This window comes from Pristiophorus japonicus, chromosome 6, assembly GCF_044704955.1.
Source record: "Pristiophorus japonicus isolate sPriJap1 chromosome 6, sPriJap1.hap1, whole genome shotgun sequence".
In the NCBI taxonomy this organism is placed as follows: Eukaryota; Metazoa; Chordata; class Chondrichthyes; family Pristiophoridae; genus Pristiophorus; species Pristiophorus japonicus.
The window spans coordinates 200,855,535-200,881,486 of record NC_091982.1 but is presented as its reverse complement, the minus strand read 5'-3'; the positions used below and the strand labels follow the sequence as shown (position 1 = coordinate 200,881,486).

Genomic DNA, 25,952 nt, shown 5'->3' with positions numbered 1-25,952 from the left:
ACTAAACAAACATCTCTAACTTCAAAACATTATCATTTATACAATATAATATCAACAAATGGTTTGCTCTAACAGTAAAAGTGGATTACAGAACAGTTGATTTTAGAATAAAATGCAAGTGTAGTAATTAGCACATTGAAGCTTCTTTGAATTATATAAATGAGCAGAAAACAAATCATACATCTATAACACTGGCATCTATCTGACAATGTGAAGATTGTCTTGGTACGTCCTATCCACAAAAAACAGGCTAAATCTAATCTGGGCAATACCACTCGATCAACCTGATTGCTGACACATGAAGATCAAAACAATGCAAACTTGCTCAAACCATTAATGAATAGAACAACATATTTTCAAAGAACTGCCAACATTTAAACATTTCTAAAATATTAGGATTTGGCTTTTCAAGTTAAACAAACAACTGAGTTGACACTGCAATTGATGGAACCACCTAAGTACATCCATCTTCCCAGCATTTTTAAATGGCAATCTCTCTAGAATCATATTCCTGAGGACCTCATTCACCATTGGGTCTCTACTACTACATTTGAGATAGGATGAAGAAGACCATTGGATTACAAACCGAAGGGATGAAAATCCTTGCAGATAGTTGAGATTTGTTGCCGCTTAGTCCAGATCCAAATCTCCATTTCGGGTTTACGGATATAGGGATGTTATGTTGAGGGATATTGGCCCATTCATTTCTTTTGCCTCTTTCATTTTGTTTTCTCCCATGTACTAGATAATAGGGAAATGGACATCTACAGATACAGTTGGATTAGGTCCAGACTTTCTTCTAATTGACTGTGAATCTAAACCAATATTGAAACATTGATTTCAGGCTTTGCAGTATTCATATTGAACAAGTTGGGCTCAATGTTAGCTTCAACCTATATTATTAGCTATGTATTCTGTATCACTAATTAAACTTTCTTTAATCATGTTCATGACTTCTGCAATCAATGTTCCAACATCAAGAATCATAAGAAAGCATTAACAGAGAAATATCAAAACAATCTCTGATAGTAAATACATATATCTAATTAATAATTCTTCTTAAATGACGCTTTAATCACTCAGTAGAATGCAGAACATTCACAACTAAATGATTAACTCACACCAAAGCTTAACATGTTAGTATCAAAGTCCTCTCTCCCCAATTTTAACAAAGGTATTTTAAGTCAATTAATTCTCTGTTAAATGAGCGAAAAGAAGGATTCAAAATGAGCATGTTAAGTACATTTTTATAATATTTTGAAGTTAGACATTGAAGAAGATCCTCTCTAAAAAGAGGTAGACTCAGACGAATCTCTCATGCTTATGATTTTTGCGAGATTTTTTCTAATTGCATCCCAACCTAGATGGTGTGAATATTTCTGTGCATTCAATGCTGGAACTTGCACTTTTGTTCCTACTGTCTCAGTAAGAATTTCTTCAACCCTGTAATAAAAAATAAAATTTCGATAAATGAAAGTTGCATTTGAAATTCAAAAATGAATTAAAAAAAAATTAAATATAATTTCAGATTACCCAATATACCACTTGTCATCATCAAAGCCCAGAGATCTTCCTGGAACTCCGGAGCGGATCTTCAGAAATACTGGCACTCGTCGTTCGAGGAGCAGTATGGTGGCTGCAATCTGAAAAAGGTGAATTATCAATTTACATTCTAATTCATGATATGTTTTACCATTCTAGGTTCTAATACAAAGTGAATAAAGAGATTGGAAAACGTGGATACAAATCTTGATCCTCCATCCAACATCCTCACTCACATGTATGACATTCAACAGCAGTACCACTCAATATTCAATAGGTAATAGCCGAAATTTTGTGGTAGATATAGTGGTGGACTCGTCTATCAGTGCTCACCGTTATTAAAGTGTAAATCGGACAGCAAATTCTGGCATACGCACATACGCAGTTAAAAGTGGAAATCAGGAACTTGCTGTCTGAGTTGCCTTGCTCCACCAAAAGCTTCGCTAACAGTATCTCACCGAGAGATGCTGCATTGAAACATATCAAAGAGTGTTAAGTTGCAGGACTTATGTGATAGATACCCGCTAAACTGGTCAGAAAAATTTAGGACATCCATTCCAGTGCAAGTGAATTTTTAACGGCGTGATAAGTCTTAATTACTGCCAAACAACCTCTCTGGCACTGAAAATTAACATTTACAAGCATGGAGTCTCATTTCTCCAGATTTTAATTATTGTTGGAGATTTTAGAAATTTAGAAAATATAAATAAATTTTCTTTCTGTCTTTTTATTTCTCTCTCTCTCTCTCTCTCTCTCTTAATCCCAACTTTATTTCCCTCTTTTTATTTCACTTGCTGTACATGATTTGACAGTGAATTCAATATTCTAACTGACACTTCATGGGTTCGACACTATGGCTGGAATTTTAAGTTTTTGGCCTGTCGGGAGCAGGGCAGGGTGGGGGGGTGGTGGGGGGGAGCAGGTCGGGCGACCCCGCATGTTGTGAAGTGTGCGTGTGACGTCAAGGACAGTTACCCCACCCGGAAGTCAGCTTGATTGACAGGCTAGCTTCCAGTTGGGCAGGGAGTGCTGAAGAACATAAGAACATAAGAATTAGAAACAGGAGAAGGCCATCTAGCCCCTCGAGCCTGCTCCGCCACTCAACAAGATCATGGCTGATCTGGCCATGGACTCAGCTCCACTTACCCGCCCGCTCCCCATAACCCTTAATTACCTTATTGGTTAAAAATCTATCTATCTGTGATTTGAATACATTCAATGAGCTAGCCTCAACTGCTTCCCTGGCAGAGAATTCCACAGATTCACAACCCTCTGGGAGAAGAAATTCCTTCTCAACTCAGTTTTAAATTGGCTCCCCCGTATTTTGAGGCTGTGCCTCCTAGTTCTAGTCTCCCCGACCAGTGGAAACAACCTCTCTGCCTCTATCTTGTCTATCCCTTTCATTATTTTAAATGTTTCTATAAGATCACCCCTCATCCTTCTGAACTCCAATGAGTAAAGACCCAGTCTACTCAATCTATCATCAGAAGGTAACCCCCTCATCTCCGGAATCAGCCGAGTGAAATCGTCTCTATACCCCCTCCAAAGCTAGTATATCCTTCCTTAAGTAAGGTGACCAAAACTGCACGCAGTACTCCAGGTGCGGCCTCACCAATACCCTATTCAGTTGCAGCAGGATCTCCCTACTTTTTTGTATTCCATCCCTCTCGCAATGAAGGCCAACATTCCATTTGCCTTCTTGATTACCTGCTGCACCTGCAAACTAACTTTTGGGGATTCATGCACAAGGACCTCACAACTTGAGCCGCCTCGGGGAAATCCCCTCCGTGCCTTTCAGTTCTGCGCGGAGGGGTTTCCTGTACGGGCTGCTCCTGCACACCCTCAACTTTGCCATCCTCGCCGGCCGTCCGGACACGCCATGGCGTACCATCTTGCCGTCCAGAGGAGGCGGGGGTCCCCGATAGAGGGCACTCTACGCAGGGGTCCTCCCACTATTCATTGGGGACTTGGCCTGGAGGGTGGTGCACGGAGCAGTGCCGTGCAACAAATTTTTAAGCCGGTTCACGGACTCCCAGACCGCAGAAATTGCAGGCGGCCTGGGAGTCCGTGTTCCATGTTTTTATTGCGTGCACGAGGTTGCAGCCCCTGTTCCATTATTTGAAGGGGCTGCTCCTGAAATTCTGGCTGCACTTCAGTCCCACTCTCCTGATCTTTGGGCACCCTGTGCGGAGGGGAGCGGGTAGGTCCGAAGGCCTCCTCGTAGGACTGCTCCTGTGCACGGCCAAGGGTGCCATCAGCCGGTCCAGGCAGCGGGCGGTCGAGGGGGTCGTTCAACCTGACTGCCTGCCTCTCTTCCGCTCTTACATCCGGTCCAGGGTGTCCTTGGAGATGGAGCACGCGGTGTCCACCAGTACGCTCGCGGCCTTCCGCGAGAGGTGGGCACCGGAGGGACTGGAGTGCATCATCACGCCCGGCAACCAAATTTTAATTTGATTTTACGTTTTTAAGTTTAATTTGTTTTAATTGCCGGTGCTTTTAGTGTCCCCCTTCCCTTTTATAGGGGGCACTGGGGAAAATTGTGATTTTAGTGCCCAAAAAAAAACCAAAAAAAGAAAAACACAAAAAAAAAAGGGGGGAAAAAAAAAAAGGGCCTCGTAAATGTCTGGAGTGTCACCCAGGTCGGGTGGCACCGTTTAATGTTTATGTTTATTTTCAGGTAAACTCAAAAGAGTTTCATGCACAAGGACCCCTAGGTCCCTCTGCACCACAGCATGTTGTAATTTCTCCCCATTCAAATAATATTCCCTTTTACTGTTTTTTTTTTCCCAAGGTGGATGACCTCACATTTTCCGACATTGTATTCCATCTGCCAAACCTTAGCCCATTCGCTTAACCTATCTAAATCTCTTTGCAGCCTCTCTGTGTTCTCTACACAACCCGCTTTCCCACTAATCTTTGTGCCATATGCAAATTTTGTTACACTACACTCTGTACCCTCTTCCAGGTCATCTATGTATATTGTAAACAGTTGTGGGCCCAGCACCGATCCCTGTGGCACACCACTAACCACCGATTTCCAACCCGAAAGGGACCCATTTATCCCGACTCTCTGCTTTCTGTTAGCCAGTCAATTCTCGATCCAAGCTAATACATTTCCTCTGACTCCGCATACTTTTATCTTCTGCAGTAACCTTTTGTGTGGCACCTTATCGAATGCCTTTTGGAAATCTAAATACACCACATCTATCGGTACACCTCTATCCACCATGCTCGTTATATCCTCAAAGAATTCCAGTAAATTAGTTAAACATGATTTCCCCTTCATGAATCCATGTTGCGTCTGCTTGATTGCACTATTCCTATCTAGATGTCCCGCTATTTCTTCCTTAATGATAGCTTCAAGCATTTTCCCCACTACAGGATGTTAAACTAACCGGCCTATAGTTACCTGCCTTTTGTCTGCACCCTTTTTTAAACAGAGGCATTACATTAGCTGCTTTCCAATCCGCTGGTACCTCCCCAGTGTCCAGAGAATTTTGGTAGATTATAATGAATGCATCTGCTATAACTTCCGCCATCTCTTTTAATATCCTGGGATGCATTTCATCAGGACCAGGGGACTTGTCTACCTTAAGATCCTTTAGCCTGTCCAGCACTACCCCCATAGTGATAGTAATTATCTCAAGGTCCTCCCTTCCCACATTCCCGTGACCAGCAATTTTTGGCATGGTTTTTGTGTCTTCCACTGTGAAGACCGAAGCAAAATAATTGTTTAAGGTCTCAGCCATTTCCACATTTCCCATTATTAAATCCCCCTTCTCATCTACTAAGAGACCAACATTTACTTTAGTCACTCTTTTCCGTTTTATATATTGGTAAAAGCTTTTACTATCTGTTTTTATGTTTTGCGCAAGTTTACTTTCGTAATCTATCTTTCCTTTCTTTATTGCTTTCTTAGTCATTCTTTGCTGTCGTTTAAAATTTTCCCAATCTTCTAGTTTCCCACTAACCTTGGCCACCTTATACACATTGGTTTTTAATTTGATACTCTCCTTTATTTCCTTGGTTATCCACGGCTGGTTATCCCTTCTCTTACCACCCTTCTTTTTCACTGGAATATATTTTTGTTGAGCACTATGAAAGAGTTCCTTAAAAGTCCTCCACTGTTCCTCAATTGTGCCACCGTTTAGTCTGTGTTCCCAGTCTACTTTAGCCAACTCTGCCCTCATCCCACTGTAGTCCCCTTTATTTTAGCATAGTACGCTCGTTTGAGACACAACTTCCTCACCCTCAATCTGTATTACAAATTGAACCATACTGTGATCACTCATTCCGAGAGGATCTTTTACTAGGAGATCGTTTACTATTCCTGTCTCATTACACAGGACCAGATCTAAGATAGCTTGCTCCCTTGTAGATTCTGTAACATACCGGTCTAAGAAACAATCCCGTATGCATTCTATGAATTCCTCCTCCAGGCTACCCCGTGCGATTTGATTTGACCAATCGATATGTAGGTTAAAATCCCCCATGAGCACTGCCATTCCTTTTTCACATGCCTCCATTATTCCCTTGATTATTGCCCACCCCACCGTGAAGTTATTATTTGGAGGCCTATAAACTACGCCCACCAGTGACTTTTTCACCTTACTATCTCTAATCTCCACCCACAATGATTCAACATTTTGTTCATTAGAGCCGCAGCCAAGAAGAGACCGCAGCCTAAAAAAAAAACAGATCCTGGAGCCCGTCTGTCTGGAAGCACTTATTGTCAATAACACTCGCAGCGGTAGGTTCGAGACCTGTGAGTCTGTCCAACTGCCCACGGTCACGGCACGGCACAGATACGTTTCAATAATGTTTCAGGTGCCTGATAACTTTGTCCACTAATTTCGCTGAGGCTGGTCCAACGCCCAGGATGATACGTGAGCCAGGCACTATCTGAGTGCAGCCAGCATCCGATGGTCAGACCCAGCTCCTTGAGGATTGTAGCTGCAAATTTAATACTAATTTCACAATTTGAATCCTTTCAGCATTTATATTTTTACCACAAACATGTACTTATTGTCTTCAGTCCTGGGGAAGGGATCCGACCTCGAGGTGGGGGGGGGGATGGGGGGTGCGGTAAGGGATGTGGGGTTTGTTCCCCGAACCTAGGGCGGGGGTCCGATTCCGGGGGGAGGGAGGAGGTTGATGCTGGGGGAGTTTTGGGGGCCAGGGGGAAGCACTCCGCCCACAAGGAGTGCTTCCCCAGGCTGTCATTGCCTTGCTGCAGCTGCCGGGAATACCAATGTCTGGGAACCCCAGCTGGCCACAGTTAAACCCGCACAGCAGGTTACATCCGAGATTGTAATATAGAGCTCCACCTAGTGGACTATTGTGGTAATGCAACCACTGTTGTTTTTACAATAAAAGGATCATGTGACTTGGTCACCTGACAAGTTCCTGTGTAGTAAAGCCATCTTGTAGTCTGTGTGTTTATGATGTTGTAAAGAAGATATCACATTGGCAAATGAAGATAGGATAATTGGATACCCTAGCAGAAATTTTTGTTGGTGGATGATTCAGCCAACCAACAGAGAGACCTTGAAAGCTTCTTTGTTTTGCAGAACAGCTAAAAATCCAAGGTAATTACAAGCACACCTAGCTGAACTGTCGGAGTCCAGATGGCTGCACCTATGAGAATAATAGGGTGCTTGGGCGAGTTCCATTGTGACCGGGAGACTTTCAGAGCATATTTGGAATGGCTAGAAATATTTTTCACTGTGAATAATATTGTCGAAATCCCCCATAATGAAAACCATAACCGGGTGGAGTTAGAAAGAAAACACGCTATTTTCCTGATTGAAGCAGGTCCCGAGGTGTATGAAACGCTGACAAATTTGCTTGTTCCTGTTGAGCCAAAGGACACTTCATTGATGCAGATTCTAACCAAGTCCTGAGCCTCTGGAAATTACTGAAAGTTATCATTTTGGAATACGGGATCGATCAATTAATTGATGAGAATCTGAGTGAGTACATTAAGCTACCCATTCTCTGTCATTTCGGAAACTTTCAGGACTGAGTATTGCGTGACCGCTTTGTTTGTGGGATGAACAATTAAGCAATCAGAAGAAAGTTGTTGACAACTCCTAACTTGATTTTTGATTTAACTTGTCAGACAGCTATGTCGATGGATATGGCCAACCAATACTCCCTAGAATTTCGTGCCATTTCCAGTCATTAGTCAACCGAGGTGAATTGCCTGCAGATTAGAAGTAAAAGGCAGTTGGGCCCCAAGGCCTGAGCAACTAGCCAAGGTAACAGCGCATTGAAGTTGTGCTATCAGTGTCTGGGACAACACATTGCTCAAAGTTGTCCAAATGTGAAGGCAGAGTGTTTCTTCTGCAAGAAAATTGGGCATCTGGAGAGTAAACCAACTTTCAATGCTAGAGATAGAAATCCCCAGAGACTACATAGCATGGAAAAGCCAACAGGACGAGGAGATACACGTCATCAGAAGCACAAAGGTACCTAACAACGATTTGCGAACTATCATCATCCAAGTAAACATTGCAGGAACCAGGATACTCATGGAAATCAACACTGGTGCATCCATGAGCGTAGTATGGAATCGCTAAATCTCGACAAGTTCAGTGATTTTCCGATGGAGAAGTCAAAGATAGAGCTGCAAGGCTACTCAGGAGAGCAAATCCCTGTGGTAGGATGTATCACTGTACTAGTAAAATGCAAGGATCAGTTTCAGAGCTTGCCTCTCAATAGTGTCAGGTGACATGCCTGCTTTAATTGGTAGAAATTGGTTGGGATCATTGAAGCTAGATTGGAATGAGATTTTTCGTGTAGAAATGAAATTTGCATCGAAGGATGATGTCATCAAACAATATCCAGAAGTGTTCCGTGAAACAGTCAGTCGATCCAAGGTTTCAAGGCAAGCATCAGGGTACAGAAGGACGTTAGAATGTTTACTGCAAGCCATGTCCCGTACCATAAGCATTCAAGGAGAAAGTTGAGCACAAACTCAAAAGACTAGAAACTAATAATATTGTCTTTCAGGTAGATCTATTAATTGGGCAATACTCATTGTTGTTGTACCTAAGTCAGATGGTAATGCTGATGCTATGTCTACATTGCATCCCCATCAAAGTTTACACCCAATAGGGAAGAAGTGCTCTATTTTTCATACATCGATGAATTGCCAGCCACAGCTGAAGAGATTGGTAGAACAACTAAACGTGACCCAGTTATGTCAAAGGTGTATGATTAAATAGCAAATGGCTGGCCAAGCCAGGTATCAGAGAAAGATATTCATCCATACTTCGTTTGTAGGAATAAATTATCAATAGATAAAGATTGTATCATGTGGGGTGCAAAAGTGGTTATCCCAAATAAGTTCAGGTCCAAATTATTAGGAGATCTTCATGACCAGCACCTGGGAATGTGCTTGACCAAGAGTTTTGCATGCAGTTACTTATGGTAGCCAGGTTTAGATAAAGATATAGGGCTAGAATTTGCATTGATTCACCACCCAGTTTTTCGGCGGTATTGGCCGTTTTGGGCGAGAAACAGGTCGGCGAAAAATTCCTTACCTGAGGCACACCGGCAGTTTCGAAGACCCACTGGGGAGCAGATGTGCACCGTGCACAGATCGCCCTGGCACAATATTTGGCTGAGTGGGGACCCGTAAGTAAGTATGAAATAAACATTAAAAAAATGCCCAAGAGGATCAATGGAGCTGGATGGTAGGTAAGTAGCTCTGCAAGAAAAAGGTAAGTGATTGGTTTTTTACTATTTATTTTCAAAATCTGTTGGGGCAATTTAATTAAAACTGTGTTGGGAATGTTTTTTTGATTTTTTAATTAGGTTTTTTAAAAAATTATTTTTATTCTTTTTCTTGTGTTAGGCCCAACCCGCAACCTCAGGGTAAATTTTTATAGATTTTTAAATTTATCGCCCATTTTCTTTAGACACCTCCCAATCTAGCCAAAATTGCACTTTTTCATCCAGATTGTGGGTGCAAGGCCCATATTTTTCGCTGGGCAGATTTAAAAATTTTCTTTCAGGAAATTTTCATCAGCGATAATATTCTCAGCCTTAGCAGTCTTTTGGGCAGCAATCGGGCGCTGGTGGGCTTTGGGGAAATTCTAGCCCACAGAGTACATCGTCAGTCAGTGTACAGCATGTCAATCGGTAAGTAAGAAACCACCATCATTACCATTACAGCCAAGGAAATGGCCTCCCAGGATATGGCAAAGGTTAGATATAGATTTTGCTGAGCTAGAAGAAGAGCAATTGTTCATTGTGATTGATAGTCATTCGAAATGGATAGAGGTGTTTCTGATACAGAAAATAACAACAAGTAAAACAATCGACAATTTGTGGAGATTGTTTTCTTCATATGGTCTCCCAGAGGAAATTGTGTCTGATAATGGGCCGCAATTTTGTTCAGAAGAATTTGCACAATTCATGAGCAGAAATGGTGTGAAACATAGTTCCATCGTATCACCCTGGTTCAAATGGTGTAGCAGAGAACACATTACAAATTGTAAAACGTGCCCTGTTGGATCCAAATCCAAAGAAACGGCAGTTGTCGTTGGACCACAAATTGGCAAATTTTCTGATTACTTATCATAATACTCCTCATAACTACTGGTAGAGCACCAGTAGAGTTATTTTTCAAATGACAGCCATGAATCAGGTTCCCGTTGTTAAAGCCAATCTTGGCACAGTCAGTAGAAGAGAAACAATTAAGACAGAAAGAGAATCATGATAGAGGTAGAGTGAGAGAGAAAAGTGTGAAATTGAATCAGAAGGTTAGAGTGAAGAACCATCACCATAAAGTGGTTACCAGGAAGAATAGTGAAGATATGTGGCCCTCGCACATATTTAGTCAAGTTGCTTGATCATGGACAGGTTAGGTTTGTTCATGTCATGTATCTCATACTACTGTACATAACTGTATCTTACCATGCTATACATGACTGTAACTAAAGATGACCTGTAACCACAAGTTTACCTTACCACCAGGGGTGCACTTACAGGAGACACTGGATACCTGTCCCAGACAGGTATATAAGGACAGGTCTCAGGCAAGTGTGGCATTCGAGAGCTGTGTAATAAAGGTGCAGGTCCTGAGTGACCTTGACTTCAGCATGTGCCTCGTGTGAGTCTGTACTGCAGGGACAGGACTTTACAGTGGCGATGAGTTACGGGATTACAGAATCCACAGAATGGCGACCAATGGCTCAGATGAAAAATACAATATTGGAGATAATTGGGAGGACTTTATAGAAAGGCTCCAGCCAAGCTTCATAACCAAAGACTGGTTAGGTGATGATAAGGAAGACAAGAGAAGAGCCCATCTCTTGACCAGCTGTGGCTCGAAAACATACGCTTTAATGAAGGACCTGCTGGCACCCGAGAAACCAGCAATCAAGTTGTTTGAAGAAGAGACCACCTGAAGCCAGCGAGCAGCCTACAATGGCCAGACACAGGTTCTATAACTACAAACGCTGTGTGGGCCAGAGCATACCCGACTTCGTGGCGGAACTTTGGAGGTTGGCTAGCTTATGTGAGTTCTCCGATGAACTAAGGAAAGAAGTACTGAGAGACTTTTTTATTAAAGGAATAGGCCACGCAGGCATATTCTGAAAGCTCAGAGACCAAGAACTAAACCCTAGAGGCAGCAGCACTGGTTGATCTACACTGCAGGTACGACAAATAACGAAACATCGGAACAAGGGGTTCACAGCGTGAAACAAGCCGCTACACCCACACACAGACAAAGGCAGGAGAGCAGGCCTTCAACAGCAGGCAGTGGTGCCAGAAGCCGTCAAGGGCCACATGAACGGTCGTTCATACCTCATAACCCACAATGCGAGCAATCAACAACAAACTGAGAGAAGCTCAAGAGAGGTCAGCCAGACGCAGCTCATCCTTTGGAAACCATGGAAGCGGTCTGTGCTGGAGATGTGGAGGAAGGCACTCATCAAGGGGATGTCGATTTCAGCATGCTGTTTGCAGAAACTGCGACTATACAGGGCATCTGGCCCGCATGTGCAGAAAAATGGCAGCTCGGCTGGTATACGAATCGGAAGGGTCGGAAAGCGGACCAGAAGACGGTGGGGACAGTACCCGGGACACCGAGGTACAGCGGGTCAACACGATCAATGGCCACTGCTCTTACAACAAGACGCCTCCAATAATGATGAGGGTCCTACTCAACGGAACCCGTCAACATGGAGCTGGATACGGGAGCGAGTCAATCTCTCATGAGCGCTCAACAATTTGAACAGCTGTGGCCGCACAAAAGAGACAGAGCAAAACTCACAAGGGTCGACACCAAACTAAGGACCTATACCAAAGAAATCGTCCCAGTCCTTGGCAGCGCCATGCTCTCAGTCACACACAAAGGGACAGTGAACTGACTTCCCCTGTGGATTGTCCCCGGAGATCTCCCAGCACTGCTGGTGAGAAGCTGGCTGGCAAAACTAAACTGGAAATGGGATGATGTTCACGCCATATCGTCAGAGGAACGGACCTCCTGCTTAACAGTTCTAAGTCAATTTGAACATCTCTTTCAGCCAGGTGTGGGCACCTTCAAAGGGGCTAAAGTCAAAATCTACATCACACAAGACCAGTCCATCACAAGGCCAGAGCTGTGCCCTATGTGATGAGGGGAAAGATTGAACATGAACTGGACAGGCTTCTGTGGGAAGGCATTATCTCACCAGTGGAATTTAGCGACTGGGCAAGTCCCATCGTCCCACTCATGAAGCCTGATGGATCCGTATGAATCTGTGGGGACTACAAGTCTACCATAAACAGAGTCTCCCTACAGGACCAGGACCCACTGCCCAGAGCTGAGGACATATTTGCCACATTGGTTGGAGGAAAACTTTTCTCAAAACTAGATCGCACATCTGCATATATGACGCAAGAAATGACTGACGAGTCTAAGCTACTCACCGCCATCAACACACATCGAGGCCTTTTCATGTACAATCGATGCCCATTCGGCATCAGGTCGGCAGCTGCTATATTCCAGCGCAACATGGAGAGTCTGCTCAAGTCCATCCCAAGGACGGTTGTATTTCAAGACGACATACTTATCACGGGCAGGGACACCGACTCCCATCTCCCCAATTTGGAGGAAGTACTAAAGCGGTTGGATCGGGTAGGCCTAAGAGTTAAGAAATCCAAGTGCCTGTTTCTTGCACCCGAGATTGAATTTTTGGGCAGAAGGATTGCCGCTGATGGAATCCGCCCAACAGAGTTCAAAACTGAAGCTATTCGCCTGGCACCCAGGCCCCGGAATGTCTCAGAACTGCGCGCCTTTCTCGGGCTACTCAATTACTTTGGGAACTTTATGCAGAACTTAAGCACACTGTTGGAGCCTCTCCACGTGCTACTCGAAAAGGGGTGCGATTGGTTTTGGGGGGACGCCCAGGAACGCGCCTTCAATAAGGCACGCAACCTTTTGTGTTCCAACAGTGTTTTGGCTTTCTTTGATCCAGGTAAAAAGCTAGTTCTTACATGTGATGCGTCAGCGTATGGGATCGGGTGCATTTTACAACATGTCAGTAGTGCGGGTAAATTACAACCCATAGCTTCTGCCTCCAGGTCACTTTCGCGGGCGGAGCGCGGGTACGGAATGCTGGAGAAGGAGGCACTCACGTGCGTGTACGGTATCAAAAAGATACACCAATATCTTTTCGGGGCCAAGTTCGCGTTCGAAACTGACCACAAGCCCCTCACGTCGCTACTATCCGAGAGCAAGGCAATAAACGGCAACGCCTCGGCGCGCATTCAACGGTGGGCACCCATGTTGGCGTCTTAGGATCCTACATCAGATGTACTAGAAACAAATCCAAGAGAAAGTCAGAATTTAAGTCTGAGTCCAAGTCAGGCAGACAAACAGTCTGACGTTGTAAAGAGTTCAAATGTAGATCAAGGGCTACTCTTGAAGAAAAACTCTCCTCAGGCTCAGCCTAGAATGAGTCTACATTCGACACCACATTTGGATAGTTCTGTTCAAGAGCGAAGGTATCCTCTTCGATACAGAAAAAAATGGTTACGTTTGATTTGTAAATATGGCAAAATAAGTCCATATCTTTTGTTGAGTATAACCATGCAAATTATGTGTAATGATTACTTTTTCATTAAGGAGGGAGCTCCACCTAGTGGATTGCTGCACCAACTAGTGGACTACTGTGGTAATACAACCACTGCTGTTTATACAATAAAAGCATCATGTGAATAGGTCACCTGAAAAGTGCCCGTGTAGTAGCGCCATCTTGTAAGCTGTGTGTTTTTGATGTCGTAAAGAAGATATCACAGAGGCTTCCATCCATATTATGCACCTCCACACTCCACAACCCGCCCCGCCATCCCGCCTCCATTCAACTCAGAAGTAGATAGTTTGGGGTCGGGATTCACCCCAACCCACTTGTTTTTTGGCGTTAAAATTACCGTGTGTGTCTTAATAAGGATTCTTCAATTTGATTGTTTAAGGAGACAAACCATGCTTGCCCTGTTCACACAGGTCCCAGATCCCATGTAGAGGGCACTGCACTGTTTTGACTCTCTAATAACCACAAGTTCCATTGCAAAAGCTCGCAGAATGTTTGTGGGTATATGTAAGTATAATGAACAGCGCCATTCATTCAAAGCTGACCACAAAATCCAGGCCTTTAATATGTGCAGATTAAAACCCATCTATTATAATAAATTGAAAGTATAAAAAATGCATTTGTAATTGTGGATTAACATAGAAACATAGAAACATAGAAACATAGAAAATAGGTGCAGGAGTAGGCCATTCGGCCCTTTGAGCCTGCACCGCCATTCAATATGATCATAGCTGATCATGCAACTTCAGTACCCCACTCCCATACCTTCCATACCATCTGATCTCCTTAGCCGTAAGGTCCACATCTAACTCCCTCTTGAATATATCCAACGAACTGAACTCAACAACTTTCTGTGGTAGAGAATTCCACAGGTTCACCATTCTCTGGTTGAAAAAGGTTCTCCTCATCTCGGTCCTATATGGCTTACCCCTTATCCTTAGACTGTGACCCTTGGTTCTGGACTTCCCCAACATCAGGAACATTCTTCCTGCATCTAACCTGTCCAGTCCCGTCATAATTTTGTATGTTTCTATGAGATCCCCTCTGATTCTTCTAAATTCCAGTAGGTATAAGCCTAGCCGATCCAATATTTCTTCATATGTCAGTCCTGCCATCCCGGGAATCAGTCTGGTGAATCTTCGCTGCACACCCTCAATAGCAAGCATGTCCTTCCTCAGATTAGGAGACCAAAACTGCACACAATACACGAGGTGAGTTCTCACCAAGGCCCTATACAATTGCAGTAAGACTTCCCTGCTCTTATACTCAAATTCTCTCGCTATGAAGGTCAGTATGCCATTTTCTTTCTTTACTGCTTGCTGTACCTGCATGCCTACCTTCAGTGACTGATGTACCATGACACCCAGGTCTCGTTGCACCTCCCCTTTTACTAATCTGTCACCATTCAGATAATAATCTGCCTTTCTGTTTTTGCCACCAAAGTGGATAACCTCACATTTATCCACATTATACTGCATCTGCCATGCATTTGCCCATTCACCTAACCTGTCCAATTCACCCTGCAGCTTCTTAGCGTCCTCCTCACAGCTCACACTGCCACCCAGCTTAGTGTCATCTGCAAACTTGGAGATATTATATTCAATTCCTTCGTCTAAATCATTAATGTATATTGTAAATAGCTAGGGTCCCAGCACCGAACCTTGCGGTGCCCCACTAGTCACTGCCTGCCATTCTGAAAAGGGCCCATTTATTCCCTCTCTGTGCTTCTTGTCTGCTAACCAGTTCTCTATCCACGTCAATACATTACCCCTAATACCATGTGCCTTAATTTTGCACACTAATCTCTTGTGTGGGACCGAGTCATGGCCTTTTGAAAGTCCAAATACACCACATACACTGGTTCTCCCTTATCCACTCTACTAGTTACATCCTCAAAAAACTCTAGAAGATTTGTCAAGCATGATTTCCCTTTCATAAATCCATGCTGACTTGGACCGATCCTGTCACTGCTATTACATCTTTAATAATTTATTTCAGCATTTTCCCCACTACTGATGTCAGGCTAACCGGTCTATAATTGTCTGTTTTCTCTCTCCCTCCTTTTTTACATTAGCTACCCTAATGTGCAGTACAGTTTAAAAACAGTAGTAGTGTGCTTCCAGTGAACTTCATTACCTACAATGGTTAAAGGAGGACTTTAGTCTTGTTTCATTCCCAAACATAATTATGCTCTATATAGGGCTGGATTTTCGGCTTTTTGCCTTTTCGCCCATTTCTAGGCGCAATTCACGGCAGAGTGAAAAAATTAGCACCAGGTTAATGTTCGCGCCAGAGCAAGCAACTTTCGCCAAATTTAAGTTCACGAGGAGTGTTAGCGTTAACTCCGATGTTGCACCACATACTTTGTGCGCCGGAGCTGGAAGTTCCGCCGCTGAAAAAAATCGGCCACACCGCGCATGCAAAATTTTTTTTTTTCCTTTCGGCTCTTCTGGTCTGGTCTCCAATCGCAAACGCTAATGCAGGGCACGACTGCGCGCATGCGCAGCACAACCGGGGCTGAATCAGCCATTTTACATTTGGATTTTGATCATGGAGGACGACGATTCCAGACAGCATTCAGGCGATTCAGCCACGAGGCTAATGAAACTCTAGTGGGAGTTGTGGAGAGAAGATGGAAGGAGTTGTATCTTCGGGGTGGATCTAGATCACAGCCATCGATATTTAAAAGGATTTGGAGGGAAATTGCTGAGCAGGTCTCTGCCTCAGACACTGTGGTCAGGACTGGCACACAGTGCTAAAAGAAATTTAATGATCTGACAAGGGTTGTCAGAGCGAGTACAATTTTAATTCATGCACTCCTTCATTACTTCAATTATAAGTCTGACACACTATTTGTTTTCATGCTGTTGGTGCCTCTCAGCAATCTGTGGGTTGCCTCCTAAAATGCATGACACATAGGTAAGCTAAGTTCGGCACCCTATTTGCCATGAATGATCTTTACACACTATTAAGATTGCTTCTGAGATCTCATAAATCGGCTCCCTACTTCGATGTCCTCCTGATGAACCACGTACAGCTTCCAAGGCCATTAAACAGAGGACTCTATTACATTCAGACAGTATGGTATAAGTGCTTTGGTGGCTATCTGTGCCATAAGAGCAGATGGACCCTCTTGTAACCATTCCCATTTTCATCTTTCCAGGCAAAGAAGTCACATAATTGGCACAAGCAGGTGTGGACAGGCAGGGGCCCGCCTCAGACCCTGCCACTCACTGACATTGAGGACAGTGTGGCAGGTCTCAGGTCGGGCAGCTGCCACTGGGAGACCTCCGTTCAGATACTGAGGGTAAGTATTGCACACTCGCTGGGCTGGGTTGCGGCAATGTCATGCAGTGCCTCTGGACTGGGGTTGAGGCAATGTCCTGCACACTCCCTGGGATAGGATGGGACAATGTCCTGCAGTGTCTCTTAACTAGATTTTATGGAGTGGCGGCAGTCCTTCAAATGAGCCTGTGCTATGCACCCTTCCTCATGTCACCCTGCCCCCTCCCCTGCTGCTAACCAATCGTCTGTTGCTTTCTACTTCCAGATGACCAGCCACAGGCACGGCAATCCTCAAGGGACCTCTCCACATCAGGCAATCGTCTGGAGGAGGAGGATACTGATGAGCCGACTCCTGTACAGCATCCGGTGCAGCATCAATCCACCCCTGTTCTATCACCGGCACTCAGCTCCTCTGAGGATGACGTGATGTTCTCGGGGTTTGACAAATCCGTGGCTCCTGGGACCAGTGGCATGCAGCAACGCAGTGCTGGTGTTGAATCCCGCATGCCATCTCTCCAGGTGACTTGGCAAAGTTGGTCTGCTGACACAGGCAGACGTGGAACTGGACATGATGGGAATGTCCAAGGAGAGCATCCAGGTCAGCCGTCAGCTACTTGATGTCTTGGGTAGGATTCCCGCAAGCATCAATAGTCTGAAAGCGACCATTACTGAGGTAGGGTCGCAGATTGTCAGTGCGAGCCATGATACCTGCGAGGCCATCAATGCCCACACAAGGCTGGTGGGCTCCAGCAGTGACAGTGGGGTCCCGGAGAGTGTGGCGCGAACTCCTGCAGAATATGGTGCATCACTTCAGCTTGGGCAGGTGATGTAGTCCATGCCTGCTGCCATACTCTCTGCGTTTCCCACTGTCACACCTGTGACTGGCGATGGCGATGACGATGAAGAGGCTAGCTAGTCAAAAGCTGGGCATTCCACGCCAGGAGCTGGTCCAGTGAGTCCCCAGATGGTGTCTCCATTGTCTCTCCCCCCAACACAGCAGGGCTCTGGCAACCTTGCTGCATGCCATCTTGGTGCCACTTTGAATAGGAGCAGGCGGCAAGGGAGGGTGATAAGTGGAAGAGGGGCAAAAGCTGGTGGAAAAAAGTAGTGGGGCAGGACATTATGTTGCTGCATGATGTTGTTGATGCTGGATGCATCGTATGTTACAGTATTATGTTACAGATTATGTTAAAGTATCACACTGGATTATATTGTTGATAATATTGTTGAATGATCACACTGCTGGATGCAGCTAATTATTTTATTAAATTTTCACAATGAAGGTTACAAAGTTTACAATGTTGGTTACAAAGTTTACAATGTTACAATGTTTAACACATTTTTTGTTCACCTTAACCATTTCTGTATAGCTCCTCATTTGCAGAATAAGAGGGGGAATAGTCAACATAGTGGGATAGAGGCCAGGCAACGCTCAAACGTGACGTTCACTCTTCAAGCAAAGCATTCAATTATGAGCTGTCGACGTAAGGCTTTTGTAGCGGTGAAATCTCCACGGTGCCTCCCCTGTGGTTGTGGTGGTGGTGCCGGTGGCATGGGTTCCTCACCAGGCTCCTCTTCCTCATCTTCCTCCTCCTCCTCCTTCCCCCCTTTCTCCTGAGGTGGTCCTGCAATCCCCATTGGCAATTCCTGTCCCCTCATGATGGCTAAGTTTGTGTAACATGCAGCACACCACAATGAACTCAGAGGCCTGCTGAGGGGAGTATTGCAGGCAGTCTCCAGAGTGGTCCAGGCATCGGAAGCACTGCTTGAGCACTCCAGTTGTCTGTCCGACGATGTTGCGTGTGGCTGCATGGCTCTCATTATAGCGATACTCGGCTTCTGTCTGAGGGTTCTGGAGGGGGGGTCGTGAACCAGGTGGCGAGGTCATAACCTTTGTCCCCGAGCATCCAACTCTGGCCTTGTGGCTGGAACATGCATGAGACACTGCTCTCACGCAAGATGAAAGCATCATGGATGCTCCCTGGATATTAGGCATTGATTGCCATAATGAGCTGAGTATGGTCATAGATGATCTGTACGTTCATGGAGTGGAATCCCTTTCGGTTTCAGAAAACCTCTGGATTGTGTAAAGGTGCTCGCAAGGCAATGTGCGTACAGTCAAGGGCACTCTGAACCTTGGGGCTTTCTCCTCCGTTTTCAACATAGCACCATTAGTACCTGGTGCACCCTGGGTCAATCTGGTTTTTCCGGGCGGGTCCTCGGTTGGACGCTAAATCAAGCAAAATGCTTGAAAGTTCCACCTGGAGTGCTAGCGCAGCGATGCATGACAATTTACATCATCCCAACAGTCAAAACTGGGGCGGTAAGTTGTAGCACTGCTGCAAAACCATTGGCGCAAGTTCCGCCTGAGCACAAAATCTTGTGCGTCTCGTTTCACGCTGAAAAAATAATTTTTGCGCCCTGCCGGAGCACTAAATGAGGCGCAAATCAGCAAAAAATCCAGCCTCTTGACCAGAGTTGGGAGCGGGGGAGGAAGGTTAGGAAACATTTCATATTATTAGTTTCACTGGGCTGGACATTTTACCCTCATTCCACTGATTTTTCAGTGGAACTAAGATGGGCGGGGTCAAGTTATAGGTTGGTGATTCATTAGACAGGCATATTGTAATGATATTTAATTGATGGAAAATAGCGGCCATTGAGTCAGGCCTTTGAATCATAATAACTATTCCTCTCCTGTGCCCAAGGATGCTAAATCCAAATGTAGAAACCCTGCTCCCACTGTAGCTGTGATCACATAAATCAGCACAGATCAAGGATTGAACTCAGGGCCTTCCTGATTGGTGTGACCCTGTACTGCAACATGTAGTGCATTTAGTACTGAGGGCAATGGAGGAGAACTAGAAATATATGTTACAATATTAATCTGTTATTTCTGCACTATATATTTTGAATGGTTTACTTAAAGTATAATTATTAATTATTAAAGCAATAGTTACAGACATTTGAGGTACTAACTCTGCAAAACATTCTATTTATCCAACAATAACAACAACTTACATTTTTATAGCACCTTAGTAAAACTTCCCAAGGCACTTCACAGGAGTTAAAACAAAATTTGACACTGAGCCATATAAGAAGATATTAGGGCAGATGACCAAAAGCTTGGTCAAAGACATAGGAGTCGAAATTCGTTGGATAACACCATCTGTTAGTGCCGGAGAGGGGCGGCTAACGGGCGACAAAGGACTTACCATCGGCGGGGAGCAGGTTCCTGGCCTCCGGAGAAATTTTGTTGGGCGGTGGGGGCAGCGCCAAGAGGTACCGATACGCACTCTACCACCACTCGTGCTGACATCGTCGTGCATGTAATGCCCCCTTGGCGCCGCGGCTGCGAAAATAGGTATGTACGGTGGTCTTACCGGCAGGCGTTTGTACAGCTTGGAAAAGCTGTTGTTACATCGGGGATCCCGGGGGGATCAAGGTAAGTTGTTATCTTTAATTTTCTCAGCATGTATGTATTAATGGCACCAGTGGGGAAGTGCGGCTGTGGGTCAGAGAAATTTTTGGAAACTTTTTTTTTCAGTTTTTTCAACTCGCATGCCGGCAGCCTACCATTGGAAATTTGGTAGGCCTCCTGAGCTACTGCTCCATAGATGCCCAAGGATGAGTGTACAACACCACTTTTAGCGGTGCTCCCTCATCTTTGGGCGGAAAAACTAAATTTGGCAGTTTGAGGCGATGATTACCACCTGGCGGTAAAATCATCCTTCAGGCGGTGTCACCGCCTCAAAAACGGCGGTACCAAACTTCGCCCCCATAGATTTTAAGGAGCGTCTTAAAGGAGGAAAGAAAAGTGGAGAAGCGGAGAGGTTTAGGGAGGGAGTTCCAGAGCTTAGGACCTAGGCAGCTGGCGGCAGTAATTAGTTAATTAAGTAAGTAATCCAACGGGGTAATGATTAAATTTGCACTTACACCAGAGTGGACAGTTCCAGACATGCTTATTTTCTGCACAACAGGTAGATTTTGCAATGTGGCAAGTTACCTCACCTGCTGCAAGTGTATAATTGAAAATCACAGGCAGTGTACCCAGAAATTTTAAAAGGTATTGACTGCAGAAGAGGAAACACATCATGGGTGAAGATCTATCCTCAATTCTGACAGGAAGTAGTTCATTAACTTTGATTAAAATTTCACAAATTTGATTGATTATAATGTAGGCTTTCTCCGATAAGTGAAATATCATGGTACTTATGGGGCCAAAATTCATCACCTCACCGCCTATTGCCGCCGACATTCCTCCTGAAGATCTGCCCAGTGCCACTTTGGAGGTGGTGGCACTCTGGAGCGGGCGGGAGGAGAGAGCTGCTGGAAACCGCCCGCTGACGTCAGCAGACGGCCGAGTGGCCCAACTGAGCTCCCGCCCGCCGAGCTCTCAGATTCCCGTGGGCGTGAGTCAGCGGCAGAACGGGGGTGTACCGCTGCGAGGAGGCTGGTCTGTCTCCAACGGTAAGTTTGAAGAACCTGAAAAAAAGGTAAGTGAACACTCTAAATTGTTTTTCAACAGCGACTTACCTGGATGGTAAGCAGGCTTTGGATAGTTTTATTTATTTTTTACTGTTGATTTTTTTTTTCAGGTCTTCGACCCTCCGTGGGCCCGACTCCATCCTCAGTGGCACTTGGGTGGCAAGCGCCTCTGCCGCCGAGAATGAGACCTCTTGCCCGCTGCCACCCAGATTGGCAGGATACGTCGTCCATTTGCCACCCGCCGACCTTCGAGGGACCTTGGCGATGAATATCCCACCCAAAGTACCGTCTGGTACCTCAGCGGCCATCGGCGGCACTTTGAGTGGGTGGAGGCCTTAATGAAATCGGCCCCTATGTGTTTAACTTATGGAATTGACAAATTGGTCTCTATAGACAACAGGTTCAAATACTGTAGTGTACATCTCTCACTGTGATATTGGAAACAGGCAAACCCCACTTGTTCCAGTCAGGGAAGAGGTGGCAGTGTTCCCAATGAATTAGACCATTTGCTACATGACTATGTTTTCTGCTTCCTAACTTTTTGATTTAGATTTATATAGTTCATTAAAAAATTCTATAAACTTTTTTTAAAAAAGCTTACCTGCACTTTCCACAATTCTTCTCTTTCATATGCAATTCTCCAATATGTGTCGTCCATCATTGCAATCAACAAATTTAACAGCAGAAGGTACACAAAGATCATGTATAGGACATAGCCAATATATATGATGCTGGGAGTTGGCTTATCATACGGAACAGGAAGATCGATCAAGCCCATCATTAGCTCAACTGTGGTGTACATCGTCATTGAAAAGTCCCTGAAATATGGATAATTTCTCAAATCCAGAGTCTGAAACATAATATAAAATGCTGCAGGATAAAAGCAGAAAACAAAGCCACGTGAGATTTGTTTTCAATTAAAATGTCAACTGTGAACACTGCAATATATTGAATTTTCAATGTTTTTATGGGGTGGAGGAAAAGGGGAAAAATATTATAATTGAGCAGAGATGTGGTCTGCCCAAGACCTAGAATAATGGCAACGCCTTAATTAACAGCACAATTTAGGCAATTCCATATTATAGTCTTCTCTGGGATTAGAAACAATTCATGATCTTTTACATTACAGAGACTCTAATCACACACCCACTATTCCTAATTTTGTGAATGGGTTTCTAATTGTAAAGGAATTCCCTTATATAGCATTGTCTTAGCACAGCATTACATATCCCCAGGGCCCCTGTGGGATTATAACTAAACTTTTGAATAAAATTAAACTATAGAAGATTGACAAGGGAGTAAGCACAAATCACTCTTTTTAGTTCCATTATACACACTTTTCTATTGTATTTATTTTAATCAGCTACAAACTAAAAATTGTTTTTATTTATCAACATGAAACACATACCAGAGGTAAATCCAGTGATACAGATAAGCACCAGGCAGCACCATTGCATAAAATCACCAAATATTATCTGCAAGGAAATAACAATCTGCAGATATGATACTCAGGAATAGTCGCATCATTTTACAAATCATTTTGCTGTAATTGGTGACTAAATAATCTAAAATTTTAAAATACAAATTGTTAAAAATATGTAAATTGGGAACTTCGCAAAATTTTAATTGTAATTTTCAATTTTTTCCAAAACTTGTCATGTTGTTGCCTCCCAAATCTGTACTCTTCTTACCCACAACTCTATGGCCTAGAAATTTGATTGTGCTCGGAAACGGGCGTGAAGGTTCCCCATAAGCTGCACAGCCACGCAGCCGTCTAGAGGTTACGGATTTTAAATGGGACATTTTGCGTATGCGGAAAATTTTGAATGGGCTGCGCAGTCCGTTCTAGGGATGTGCACCCAAAAAATGTAGGGGGAATATTGGGGCGGGGTGTCCGCTGCACACACCTACTCATGTGGTTCCGGGTAGCACATTAAATTTGTGCTGGGACCTCGTGCTATTTGTTGGCTGCTCACCAGTTTGGATGAGCATATTCTCTAAACACCTCAAGATTCTTACACACTTCTTTCTGCAGGAGAAAATCATATATAACTTGAAACGAGAGGCTACCACCATAGGAGGCCGAGCCCACCTGCACATACTCTCCCCCATGGAATCCCCATGCAACAAAACATTCTGGCCATTATGGACAGAGGGGAGCCATGACAGTGACAATGCTGGAGGAGACATTGTGCAGGGGTTCGTCACACCTTATCCTTTTTTCCCATCTTACTTCTGTCTCACCTGACACATTCTGCATAACAAACTGTAGATGCTTTCACCTTCTACTCATCTTCTTTCACACTAAAAGCTAACCATTGTCCCTCTCATTTCAAGTGCTGAAAATGTGAAGATACCTCTACCACTTCTGGAAAAGGTGGCCAGTCTTCCTAAAGATGCACTGTCACTCGATCTGATCCAAGCAAACACCAGGTTAGAGATTGGCATCACATGTACTTTAGAGGCTAGGTTAAATGACGGGTCTTCACGTGTTGAATCACAGAGCACAAGTGTGCAGGAGCTAGGCCAGGGGGATAAGATGCTACAGATGCTAGCTTGCCAGAGGGTGAAATCACCTACTAGCTCTGCTGCACAGGCTACCAAAGAAGGCTGATGGGCATATACCATGAAATTCAAGGTGCACTGGGCTGCCTGCCAGAGAACTTGAGCACAATGGCTAGGAGCATGGAGCAGTTCAGTTCCAGCTGGTGTCAAGGCTTTGTGTAGAGCATAAGATCATTCTGTACAATATGGACCAAACGGTCAGCTCCATGAACTTGATCGTGGTGCCCACCATAATGGAACCTCTGCTGACAGCTCTGACAAGATCTATCCTTGGCCTATCCTATTCCACAACTATAGTTGGTGACATTATCCAAAAGCATTTGCATCAGATTCTACATTTTCAACACTCAAATCTACTTCTCCACCACTTCTTTCGACCCCTCCACTGCCTCTGTGTTGTCTGCCTGCTTGTCTGACAACCAGTCCTGGATGAACCACACTTTCCTGCAGTTAAACATTGGGAACACTAAAGATATCGTCTTAGGTCCCCACCACAAACTCTGTTCCCAAGCCACCAAATCCTTCCCTCACTCCTGCCCTCGGTCTCAGGTTGAAGTCAACTGTATGACACCCTCAGTGTCCTATTTGACCTCCAGGTCAGCTTCCAATCCACATCCTTTCCATCACAAAGTCTGCCTACTTCTGCTTTCGAAACATTGCCAATCTTTAGCCTTGCCTCAGACCATCTGCTGCCGAAACCCTCAATCATAGCTTTGTCACCTTCAGTTCAACTATTCCAATGCTCCTTGGCTGGTCTCCCATCCTCCACCCTCCATAAACTTCAGCTCATCCAAAACTCTATCCTAACCCACACCAAGACCCACTCACTCATAATCATCATAGGCAGTCCCTCGGAATCAAGGAAGACTTGTTTCCGCTCTTAACACGAGTTCTTAGGTGGCTGTACAGTCCAATACGAGAACCACAGTCTCTGTCACAGTTGGGACAGATAGTCGTTGAGGGAAGGGGTGGGTGGCAGTGGTTTGCCACATGCTCTTTCCGCTGCCTGCGCTTGATTTCTGTATGCTCTCGGCGACGAAACTCGAGGAGCTCAGTGTCCTCCTGGATGCACTTCCTCCACTTGGGGCGGTCTTTGGCCAGGGACTCCCAGGTGTCAGTGGGGATGTTGCACTTTTTCAGGGAGGCTTTGAGGGTGTCCTTGTAACATTTTCTCTGCCCACCATTGGCTCGTTTTCCATGAAGGAGTTCTGAGTAGAGCGCTTGCTTTAACCACTCAGCTTGCTGATCTACATTGGGACATTTTCCTAAGTTTAAGATGCTATATAAATGCAAGTCATTGTTATTTAAAAATTATGAAAATTATATTTGCTACTTGGCCTCCCCAATCAAATGAGCAAATGAGAAAATGACTGGCATAATGCCAAAATTCACAGGGTAGATAGCAGCATATTTGAGTTTTATAATAATGGCTTTGTGGGAAGGAGAAGATTTAATAGAAAATGAAATGGGAGTAAAGTTTTCAAGGAGAGCCATCAATGGAAACTCACTCGTGAAAATACAGCCCATTGGTTGCCAGGGAGAATACAACTGTTTTGAACATGTTCTAAATGTTTTCCACCTTTGCTAAATTATTTCAAATGGTTTTCCTACCTTTTGGATCATAATGGAAAACTGCCCAAGCATTTTAAAACCTCTGGCAAAATAGATAGTGTTGCACCACCCAATGATCAGAGCCAAAGAAATTGGAACAGCTTCTTCAACATTACCAAGGATTCTCATGATAACTGCCACAGCAATCAAGAGGGAGTAACAGACCCTGGAACAATATGAAAACACATCATGATCTATAAAAAGTCAAACCTGTGTGAAAGAGATTAATATAACTATTTTATATAGATGTAAATTTTACACAATATATTAATAATCTTGCAACATACACTTCCAGTAAATATAACATTTAAGGCGTAGTTTTCTGCATCTGCCAAAATGAAAGATGTGTTTTTCCGTGGTGGCTCACACTGG

At 44.3% G+C, this 25,952-nt stretch overlaps 1 protein-coding gene across 1 annotated transcript in view; it reads right to left on the bottom strand.

Moving 5' to 3' along the window:
- Positions 1 to 1,286: 1,286 nt before the first annotated feature.
- LOC139266244 (transient receptor potential cation channel subfamily V member 6-like) overlaps positions 1,287 to 25,952 on the bottom strand; it is an 88,597-nt gene continuing 63,931 nt past the window's right edge. The window contains exons 11-15 of the mRNA XM_070884072.1: positions 25,581 to 25,746; positions 22,813 to 22,879; positions 22,006 to 22,274; positions 1,534 to 1,643; positions 1,287 to 1,443 (exon numbers count right to left, since the gene is read on the bottom strand). Coding sequence (XP_070740173.1) covers positions 1,287 to 1,443; positions 1,534 to 1,643; positions 22,006 to 22,274; positions 22,813 to 22,879; positions 25,581 to 25,746 — 769 coding nt within the window. The remainder of the gene's footprint in view (positions 1,444 to 1,533; positions 1,644 to 22,005; positions 22,275 to 22,812; positions 22,880 to 25,580; positions 25,747 to 25,952) is intronic.